At 41.1% G+C, this 11876-nt stretch overlaps 1 protein-coding gene across 1 annotated transcript; it reads left to right on the top strand.

Annotated features, from left to right (window-relative positions):
• Positions 1 to 596: 596 nt before the first annotated feature.
• Positions 597 to 3423, top strand: LOC135712304 (titin-like). Its single transcript, XM_065235270.1, has one exon. The coding sequence runs from the start codon at positions 853 to 855 to the stop codon at positions 2872 to 2874; it is 2022 nt and encodes a 673-aa protein (XP_065091342.1). The 5' UTR covers positions 597 to 852; the 3' UTR covers positions 2875 to 3423.
• The last annotated feature ends 8453 nt before the right edge of the window (positions 3424 to 11876 follow it).

Below are 11876 nucleotides of genomic sequence, written 5' to 3'. Positions count from 1 at the left end.
CTGGGGTCAAGTGGTCGATCTAACGTTTCTGGACGGGAAGATTCTGCTGGTGCCACCGTCAGCGAGAGGAAAGAAAAAAACAACAAAGTAAATAAGTGAACCCATGGGCAAATGGCACATCCAATCCCCCCTGGAGGGAAGAAAGAATTGGTTTATGAATGTCCGCCGTGATTCGAATGCTTCATGGCGCGGCCGGTTGGGCAGTAGAAGAAGGGAGGCGATGGGTGCGAAAGAGCGAAAACTCCATCCGAAGATTCTTTTTGCCATCTTTCTCGGATGTGAGCACATCAAAACCGAGTGGCTCTTTCTTCCCTTTTTTGGATGGTCTCGCTCTTGCTGTCTGTTTTCTCTGGAGGTGATCCGTGATTTGGGCTCAACATGTTATGCTGGCCGGTGTGGTGTGGGACTTGCTGATTGCATACAGAACTTTGCCACCACCTCCAGTCCCGCTGGATCGATCAGGAAGGACGGAGGACGGAAGGAATGGGAAGCGGACTCTAAAGTGAGAAAGGAAAGCGAAAAGAGGAAAAGAAAGAAAAAAATATAACGGGTCATCGGCTTACGACCAACGGTGATATAAAATCGAGCTTCTTTCTCATTTTACATTCAGTCGGAGACATTAATTGGCTAAGTGCAGATCGTCGTCGATCACAACGCCGAACAGGAACGAAGGGAGCATACACTCATTAGCAGAACGGTGGCAAAGAGAAAGTGAACAAACGAGAGTGACTGACTGATTGTGTGTAGCAACTGAACAAAAACATATTTTAGTGAATTATTTGTGCCAAAACAATACTCACATTTTCGACGATCTTTCTACGGGTGATCTCGGAAAGACTCTTGTTGTAGGAAATGAAAGTTTTATTAATTTGTGCGTTAGCCTGTGTGGCGTTGAGTGGAGTTTTCGGTGCCTCGATTATCCGAGTGGCGCGCGAAGATGTGCTGCCAGTAGCGGAAGAGATCATCAAGGAGGAAATCGTGAACGAGCTGCGCAAGGATGAAATCCCAGTTGCCGTCGAGGAAGAACCAGCCCAAGTCGTCCTGGAGGAAACCATCGTGCCAGTCGAAAATCAACGTACCGTTGAGGTCGTTGAGATCGCTGAGCCGGTCGGTGTTGTCAATGAAGATGCAGTCGTCGCCGAAGAAAAGGAATCCGTTGAGGTTCTACGTAGTGCTTCCCCGGTGATAGCCGTCGAAGAGCCCGTTGCAGTCGTCAAGGATGCCGAAGTCGTTATCGAGCCTGTAGTGGAAGAAAAGATTGTTGCTGCAGTTGATTCGCTGCGTAAGGTCGAACCAGTCATCGAAGTCGTCGAGAAGGTCGTCGTCGAAGATATCAAGGATGAGCAGGTCAACAGCAATCCTGAGGAATCTCTACGTAGCGCTCTGCCAGTGGCTGAAGAAGAGGTGCCAGCTGTTGCTGTCGTTAAGGATGAACCTGTCGTCGAGATTAAGGAGGAAACCGTCGTCCCAGCCGTGAGGACCGTTGCCGAAGTGATCATGGATAAGGCTGAGGAAAAGGTTGTTGAAGAAGCTGTTGCCGTCAAGGAAGCTGAAGTTGCTCCAGTCGTATCGCTGAAGATCGTTGAGCCTGTTATTGCTGTTGAGGAACCAGTTGCTGTCGTTGCTGACGAACCTAAGGAGGAAGTAGTCAAAGACACGATTGTTGATGCACAGGAAATCAAGGCTTTCGAAGAAATGGTCGCTGAAGTTGAATCTGAAGTTGCTGCCGCTGCTATTGCTGATAGTATTGATGAGTCTGATGATGTTGAAGAAAATGTAACTGAAGAAAAGGAAGTGGCCCCAGTTGAATCCCTGCGCTCTGCTGCTCCAGTTGTTGGCGTTGAAGAACCCATTGCCATTGTCGAAGAGAAGAAGGTACTCATTGCTGAGCCAGTTGTAGAGGTTGTTGCCGAGGTTGCTGCCAATGATGCCGCTGCTCCAGCTGTTGTTGCTGATGTTGCTGAAGAGAAGGTTCCAGCTGTTGAAGTTGCCGTTGAAGAGAAGGTCGTTGCTCCAGTCGACTCCCTGCGATCCGTAATCCCAGTTGTAGGAGTTGAAGAACCAGAGGTTGTTGCTACTGCAGTTGCCGAGAATGAGGTAGTGCCAGTAGTCAAAGCTGTTGCTGCTGAAGAAAAGGTTGAAGAAGTTAAAGTAGAAGCTGAGAAGCCAGTTGAAGAACAGGTTATCGCTCTCAAGACCGTTCCAGTTGCTGAAGAAGTTGCTCCATTGAAGGAAGTTGAACAGGAACCATCTGATGTTCTCCGTGCTCTTGATGTCAAGCAAGATGCTACCACTGCTCGCCCCAACTTGATTCAGCAGATCATTCAGCCAGTCAATAATCTCATCCAAAATAGCCCAATCGGATCGATTTTAAACCGTGGTTCAACGACCACTGCTGCCCCAGCTGACGCTCCTGCTGCGGCTGATGCGGCTGAGATTGTTCAGGATGCAGCCACTACCAGCACTGCTGCTCCCAATTTCATCCAACAGATCGGTCAAAACTTCCAAAACTTCTTGAATCCAAACTCGCAAAATTCCCAGACCGGTGAAGCCACCACAGCTCAGCCAAACTTTATCCAGCAGGTCCAGAATGCCGTCGGATCAGTCCTGAATCGGCCATCCAGCAATTCCGAACAGCCTGGCCAGCAGCAGCCAAACCCAATCCAGAGCATAGTCCAAAACGTGCAGAACTTCTTCCGACCAACATCTGCCCCATCGAGCTCTGAGAATTCAGCTCCTGCTGCCGCCGCTGCTGCCTCCCCTGTTGCCGAACAACCAGCTGCTGCTCCTGCATCCGCTGATACTCTCACAGCCGCCGAACCAGCCCCAGAAAACCCCGAACCAGCCCAGAACACGGAAAACGAAACCGCCTAGATAAATAAACTTTTAAGTTTACGCTAATTAGGGTCCTGTACTTGTTCTAAGCCATACGACTCACACAAACACCCAGAGAGATAGAGAGATAGAAAGCTTGACATTCCTTTCTTATTTTAAGGAATCTTACGTTTTTAATGGAAACTCATCAAGTCAGATCATTTCGTTTGTAGTGACAAAAAATTCTTCGCGATAAAGCTCCTTTCCTCTCCCGTCGGTACCATCAATCTAGGGCTTGCTCGCCAAGTTCCTCCCATTATGTAAAAATAAATGGTTGGAAAGTTTGCGAGTGAGAGCATTTCGAGTGGGTGAAGGTATGGAGGAATGGATTGCTTTCATCAATTAATTTATTTATTATTTTTTTAATCGAACGAAACGAAATATTTATTTAATTGTGATTCTCATATTAAAAACAAACAGAAAAAAAGGAACAGATCAAACGCAAGTGCCGTCCTATCTTAAAAAGACGAAAAACCGAACTCAAAGGTAAAAAATGTAAAATGTTTGTAAAAAGCTGAAAAAAAATAATAAAACGAGTAATAAAACAAACCAACTTGTGTTCCCTTCATTTTGCTGCTGATACATTCCGAACGAATCCGATTCGATTTTATGTCCTCACAATTCAGCGGACAATAATGGAGCACTGACGTAATTGCAGGTTTGCTCAGATTGGATGGAAAACGATTTGTGGCCACCGATCATTCGCCTCCCAGCCCATCGACCGAGCTTCAGACCGATTCTAGCTAACATTTTTTTCCCCATTTAGCTTCTCCTTATATGTCTCAAAGTACCAATTACCCCCTTCACCGCAACATCAAATGCACTACCATTCGATTGTATAACAATAAAGAAATAAATACCTCCAACCCATCCCGGTGGACTCTTCCTCCCGAGAGCATTTTGTTTTGTTCCAATCGTCAATTTTCCTCTGGTACGAGCTTCTTCGCACTCGGTGCGCACTGCAATTCAAGGTCAAGTTCAATGAAAGCGGTCGTCTTCGTCTCTTGAGCGGTGCTTTCGCAGCAACGCCCTTATTTATTGGGAGTGGTGTGGCGACAACGACACCGTCGACCAGCACCACCATGAGGAAGGGCTCTACCTCTGCCCTGCCATATGATTGTTACCTAAGAAAATATACCGGTGACGGTCACGGCCAAGGTACTCACCCGTTTAGCTCATTGCGCATTCCCAACCATCCGCCATCCGTTTGCGGTGGCCGGTCCGGTAAATTATAGCCTTCACATATTTTCTCTCCCTTTGTGCAGCTTCCCCAGTTGACGGTGCGGCGACGATCGTTCGGACGACCGAATGGGATGTTCAGGATAATGGCCATAAAAATAAATTACATTTCACGTAGTTTGATTATCTTTCGATGCTCGTTTGCACCGAAGGGGGTTTGCACGTGCAAAGGATTTCTGGAATATTCTAATCTCAATGTGTGCTCCTATAGAATCCATTGACCCCTCAAGAGACTTTACCATATCAGATTGCAACAGTGCTGTGTTCCTAAAATTTGAGTCAAGTAGTCGCACCTAATATTGAATACCCTTATATATGAATCTCCCAAAAATAACGATGCACCCGCCTCTTGAAGTCTTAACAAAATTACGTTGTTTCAAATAGTGTATTATCTAGTTGATATTGTATGTTGCAAAACATTTGCACTTATTCGCTGCTGCACGATGAGCAGCACCGTACTCTACAGGTGACAAAGGTGGCATTTGCCACACAACTAAACCTGAGGGATAGGAAATCGCTCTAATAGGGGAAATAGATGTAATGTTGGCCTAAATGCCCCTAATTTGGGCCCATACATAAATTCAGCATTCGACTAAATTTTCAATAGCAACCAAAAATATCCATTAGTACCGTCCCGATGACGCGTTCATCTAGATACAATTGATAAATAGCAGATGTTTAGCAATGGGCACAATCTTAAAGCCATAGTCCAAAATTAGAGCCATTTAACCTATTACTTGAATACACTAGTTTACAGCATATTTGAACTTTGTACAATGGTGGTCATTTCCCATGTAAAATCGTGTGCTGAATCCAAAAATTTAGTCAGAAAAAATCTCAGTGGGATAGTTTTCTAGGTACAGCTAAAATAATGAAGTTTGTTTACCAAAATACAAATAGGGTTACGGGTTGTAATGTCAGCCTAGCCCCTCACTTCGGCCTATCAAGCAAATAAGTAATTTATTCAGCAATAATCCAGCGGAATGAAAAACTAGTATCGCATCTGCTGTGAAATTGTAATCCATAAATTAATTGCATATTTTTAGGACACATATAGTACGTTTATTGCTCTTTTTTAAAGAAAAAGTTGAGTGAAATTTTTATATTTTTTCTGATTTCTAGGCGCTTTGATCTTGCCGTATTATTGCACTAATGAAAATCTATACTGTGGTGGTCATCAAAAAACCTGAAAATTTCATGAATTGAAAGGACTTACCTGTTTGTAACATGGTAGCATAATAAATCAACATCACAGTTTTCACTTGTATTGTTAATTCAGAAGATTTAACGAAACTTCCGCTTTAAAACTATGGGCCGAACTTTAGGGACGTGTTTGAGACGAAATTTATATAATGACTTTATAATGGTATTGGTGAAACCATTTGCGTAGACGACGAGTCTGCAATTCTTTACTCCTGTAAGAAATTCTCATAATCAAATGTCAGTTTCGAGAAACAAAGCGAATATTTTCTTTACATTTTCACTCCACTGAAAAGTCCCGAAGGCAAAAGGTATAGATGGTATCGGAGTGAATCTTATTAAAATGGGCCCGGAAAAGTTGGCCACCTGCCTGCACCGAATGATAGTCAGGATCTTGGATACAGAACAGCTACCGGAGGAGTAGAAGGAGGGAGTAATATGCCCAATATATAAAAAGGCGACACTGTCGAGCGATCACTATTCTCAACGTGGCCTACACAGTGCTTTCCCAGATCATCTTTCGCCGTCTATCGCCGCTTACAAACAGATTTGTGGGAAGTTATCAAGCCGGTTTTGTGGGCGGGCGATCGACAAAGGACCAAATCTTTACGTTGGGGCAGATTCTCCAAAAGTTTCGTAAATATCAAGTTCACCTATCGTGAAGAGCTATGGAAGATTATGTACGAGAACGGTTTTCCCGGGAAGCTGAAGCCAGACTGATCAGGGCTACGATGGATGGTGTACAGTGCTGCGTGAAGATATCGGGTGCGTTATCGGACTCGTTTGAAATTCGCAAAGGACTTCGACAAGGCGATGGTCTTTCCTGCCTCCTGTTCAACATTGCGCTAGAAGGTGTTATGAAACGTGCGGGCTTTAACATGCGGGCACGATCTTCAATAAGTACAGCCAGTTCATCTGCTTTGCTGACGACGTGGACATTGTCGGAAGAACGTTTCGGGCCGCGGCGGAGCAATACACCAGGCTGAAACGTGAAGCAGAGAAGGTTGGACTAAAAGGTGAATACGTTGAAGACAAAATATCTGTTAGCTGATGGAACCGAGCGCGATACCCGAGCAAAGTCGGTTAACAAAATGAAAGCAAATCGATATTAAAGTTTGCAGTTCCTATCATTATGAAAACTCATTTTGATTTCAATTGTCGTGACAGAAGTCTGATATCATATTGTGCTTTCATTATGCAGTCAAGACTTTTTAAATCAAAACAACTTAACTTGAAGTTCTGTTGTTAATTTCTTGTTTAAAATTTGATTATTGTTTATTTGTTTTGTTTAACACATTTTAGGTCATTCGTGACTAGCCCGAGGTAACATTTGAGCTCAAAGCTTTCTGTGTGAGAAGCATGGATGCTAACCATTTACGACAGGCTCGTATTCAGTCAAACATTATGAATGCAAAATCAGTAATCAAATTGATTTCATTGAAAGCAGAACTAGTTTTCCGTTTGATTCAACAGTGTAAAATTTTGCTCTCATTTTTGCTGTGTTAACCGTTAAGTCAACCAAAATGAGATCAAATGGAGTATTCAAAATAAATTACATCATAACAGCAAATTCTGATTTCAATTTGATCTCTAACTTTGCTCGGGTAGGGCTCGCTTAAGCAGAAGCGTGACAATCGACGGAGATGAGTTCGAGGTGGTGGTGCCGGAAGTCGAGCTTATTACGGACGCCACAAGACCCTGAGGTTGGGTAAACTTCATACCCGTACTAAATGTGCCATGTACAAGACACTGATAAGACCGGTAGTTCTCTATGGGCACTAGACGTGGACGATACTCGAGAAGGACCTGCAAGCACTGGGTGTTTTCGAACGACGAATGCGGGAAACTTTGTAAGAATGCCAGACAACAATCCCGCAAAAATAGTGTTTGCCTCGAATCCGGCTGGCATAAGACGCAGAGGAGTAAGGTGGTTAAACCAAGTAGAGCAAGATCTAGGAAGTGTGAGACGGTCAAGAAATTGGAAACAAGCATCCACGAACCGAGTTAGTTGGCATAACATTGTTACGCAGGTGCAATTCTGAGGGACCGTCGAACCAAGAAAAGTAAAGTAAGGTACAAACAGTTCAATGAAACACCAGAGAGAAGCATAACCTTATTCAAGAGAATCAAGGGAAAGCAAATTTGAAGGCATCTTGAGATGATTCTAACAAATACTCAAAGATATGAAATGAAGACTTGTCTTCTAGAAATGTATAAATTATCTTCATAGATAATTCAAACACATGAAATTCAAGATTCAGGATTGGGTAAAAAGCTTTTATAATTCTGAGACTTCCCACTTCTCCCGGTTTTGCTGGTTGAGTGGCCACCCTTCAAAAGTCTAGACCAAGATGCTAAAACAAAATTACAATATTAGCGATTCTGTCAAAACCAATCGGGCAATTGACGTTACGTCTGTTTGCAGTCACACTATTCTAGTCAGATTTGCTGTTAATCTGTTAATCAAGTGTGTTACCAAATCAAGTGTTTTAATGTGATTTTTTTAAAAGACAAATTCTTTACTCTTAACATTGATCGTAAAAACATATGACTTTAGGGACTTAATTTTAAGAAATAGTGACTTTAGTGACTCTTTGGTGTTTCTTTTTAGTAGCTGACTTGAAAATAATGACCTAGCCACTAAAGAGTGACCTGCTTCCTGTCCTGTAAATGTCCAGCCCTGGTGGAATTCCTATCTAGCCAAGCTCAAGGAAGTCTTGGAATAAACGTCGCTCAGAAGGTTCTGAAGCCTTTAAATCAGCTCGGAAGGCTTACAAAAAAAAACTCTATGGTCAGTTGGAGTAAGGCTAGTCGATTAAACAAAATTCTTACTAAATCAAACAATTTCCAAGTGAACGAAAACCAAATGACGACTATACTTCTACTGATGAAGAAGTGCTGGAACATTTATTTGAGACACATTTCCCTGGACGTGTGGATTTGACTTCATATGATGATCCTAATGCGTTTTGAAGGCAGTTGTGAAATTTGGGCCTAATCCAGTTCGTCGCACGGTGCTGATCTGTTCGAATGTGCGTTGTTCGTTCGGAGCCTTTTTATTTAGTGGTCGAATTTTGTTAATGGTTGAGAAAGTGAAAGTGGCTGCGAGAAGAGAAAGACAATGACAAAAAATGAGAAGAATCTAGTGTGCTTGAAGAGTGTTTGTCCGCTAAGTTGTGTGAGTGAAACCACTACGATACAAGCAATTACTGACGTTACTAATTGCGTTTTACGTTGTGGTTGGTTTACTAATGCAACAATATTTCACGATCTGCTTCATCTCTCTCTGCACCCAATTGTGCTGGGTGCGAGCTTAACGTTATGATGACTGATCATCATTGATGATTTCTGCTTTGCTTGCCCTGTGTGAACTGACCAACTATTTTTTTTTCAGGAGACCAAATACTTAAAAACTTGTCATTACTGCTTTCATTACTTTGAAAACACTCTAAATTTCATTAAATACTTTAAATACTGACAATATTTTATTACTTCAATTATTTTCAATATATTTAAATTATTTTCCATTACATTAATTATCTTTAATTGTAAGTTGATTACTTTCAATACCGCTAAACGTATTTAAATTCAAATTATTACTGTCCTAAAGGTATTTAAATTACTACGATGTATTTTAAATATCACGCACTCATACCTGGTAGTGCGTGCCCCTAGGGTAACCCTGCTTGGACATAGACTTGGAAAAATCCTCTTCGAACCATTGGATTCGTAGACTCTTAAACGCAAAAGAAATGAGCAATCTCTTGATCCCCCTTCTAATGAAATTCAATTGAGTAATCAATTTGACATTTTTACCTAGGGGATGAGTACATAAGGGGGTTAGGTTTTGATAAGTCTTAAGTGGAAATGACACTGATGGAGACTGCACATTGTAGTCAAAATACGTATCTGTCATGTATACCAAAATTAATTAAGTGGAATTAAATGGAAGATAACTACAAATTCATTAAACATTGTAAGAAAAGTAATACAATAAGATGTCCGAAAATAAAAATGATTTTGTAATTTGTTAAAAAACAAAGTTAAAAAAATATAAAAAACATGAAATTTAAAAATTACAGAAATTTTAAAATGGTTGATACTCGCACATTACCAGTTTAATTTTTAGCTCTAGGTCAAGCTTTGAATGTATCCTTACAAATACTGAAGGACCCAACTTGTCCCATTTGCAAATAAAGCGATATGAAAATGTTTGATAACTATTGGATATTTCAAGTCATTCAAACAGGCGCAGGCCGACAAAAATTATCAACAATTGTTTTGCAACTTCTGAAGTTTTATGCAGTGGGTATAATCATAATATTGAAGATTGTTATAGAAGATCATTTTTCAATATTTCATGAACAGCTTTTGAAAAACGCCTATTTTTTTTATGAAAGATGTCCTAATATCTGTTAAAAATTACAGCTACAACCATTACTTCGAAGCTCGCTCATTGATAACCGTAGTAGCTACCTTCGGCTTAGTTTTATTTCTAAATTAGTTCCTGCTGTATGTGGATTATAGTAAATATCTGCGGCTGAGTTTTATCCATACCTAAGCTTGCATTTAAACTACTATAGTGTAATCAATGGCCAACATTTGTTTGATACGAAATTTAAACATAGTGAAAATATTCAATGATATGAAGTTAATCGCATGAAAAAGCGATTTAAGTCATATTTTCGGAATTGGCTTGATGGATAAATTGGAATCAAAGAATTCATCGAGCAGGATCAGAACGCTGCCAACGTCGGCATCGATAACAAAACGTGGACGGCTTTCAAAACCCTTATCGGACTTGAGCGTAAGAGGAAAACTTCGCATGATCGTTAATGAAGTAGGTGATCCCAAAGCCGACACCAAGGAGAAGGCTTTCTTCCTTGATTTGTTTTCCGTCGATCTTGTTTTCCGTGGTGTGCACCAAGGCTACCGACGCCAGTGAGGCAGCTCCCACACCTGGACCCTACCTATTGACCCATCAAGTCATGAACTGGGGACCAACGGCTTTACTTCCCTTCCGAATGGAGGGTGTGATCAGAGATGTTATGTCAGAACATCCCAGCGGTGCCGACTGGGATTGAACCCAGGCCTGCTGGGGTGAGAGGTAAACACGCTTACCACTACACCACCGGTGCCGCTATTATTCAAATCACACCTTCCAGGTATTTTTCAGGTTTGCTCAGAAATTATTCGAAATACCTGCAGGGGATCATAGATCTCAAAAAAATCGTCAAGATATTTGTTTTAGGCTTAAGCTTGTTCACAGCTTTCAGATATTCTCTCAAACACCAAAGATCTCCAGGTGATCTAAGATCTCTAAAAAGCCCTCAAAATATTTGTTCAAGACTTCAGCTTGATCAGGTATCATTCTGAAGATCTTAAGCTGCACATCAATTCAAATCATATCTTCCAGATATCCTCTCAACTGGTATTTTGAATACTAGATGCTCAGAAACTATTCAAAACACCTCCAGGTAATCATAGATTTACAAAAAAAAACCGTCCAGATATATGTTAAAGACTTCAGCGTAGTCAGGTGTTATTCTAAAATTCTTCATCTGTCCAACAATTCAAATCACACCTCCCAGATATTCTCTCATCATACCAGATGCCCAACCCAAGTAACATTGCAGGTTTTATCGAAGTTTTATAGCTTTCTTTAAGTCCAAATCATGATCTACAGAACCCTCATAAAACCAAAATTGTTACTTGGGCAAGTGACAATTCAAGCTGAACAGTAAGAACAGAATCTGATTATTTGATTGGTTGATTTAAGGTGAACAAAGCTGATTAACATCAGGCTGACTAAAGTGTATTATAAGTGCATGAAGCGAATTGTATCCCCATAATCCAACCTCAATAAGTTAGCTGATCTAAAGATTTAACAAGACTTATTTAAGCTTAACAAAGCAAGCTTAGCAATGATAGCTTGATTTGTTAAATATCGTCAGTGTCTGTGCCACTCATTGCATTTCCGGCATTTTAGTTCTTCTTAAATCACTGCCTACCTTTATAATTACAAGCAGTGGCAACAGTAGAGACAAGGAAGAGAAGATTTTTAGAAATAGCTCCAGGTAGATGAGGGCTGCGATGACGTCGGAAGGTATTAACATTTGCATTCCTGTGTTTTGTCTGTTATATTGCACTGAAGTTTCAGACCGCATTTCCAAAAATATTACCCAATTATGGCACTAAAATAGCATCCAAATGATCACAAAAAAAAATCACGTACTTGTGTCCTCATTGTGTTAACTGCACTTGAAAATGACAGTTCACCAGTTATTGTTTACAAATCTGCATTGCTGTATAATACTCTTCCGGTTGCTATTATTCAATTAAAATTTGACGTGCTTCAAATTAATGGTCATATCTTTTGTCACAGATATGCTTAAATGGTCCAGTAGGTATGGTTTACGCCTGTGAATCAGCGACTGCTGGTTCGAATCCCGAAATGCAAAGGTAATTTTTAGACTTAAATTGACAATATAAATATGTAAATCCAATTAGTCAGCAAACAAAAACTAAAGCGTTCCATATAAATGCATGAGATTTGAGGCGGT

The sequence above is a fragment of the Ochlerotatus camptorhynchus genome, unplaced genomic scaffold (genome assembly GCF_037179485.1).
Source record: "Ochlerotatus camptorhynchus isolate MF236.1 unplaced genomic scaffold, CSIRO-AGI_Acam_v1.1 ptg000469l, whole genome shotgun sequence".
Lineage (NCBI taxonomy): Eukaryota > Metazoa > Arthropoda > Insecta > Diptera > Culicidae > Ochlerotatus > Ochlerotatus camptorhynchus.
The sequence above is the reverse complement of the archived record's forward strand: the minus strand, read 5'-3'. Positions and strand labels throughout refer to the sequence as shown.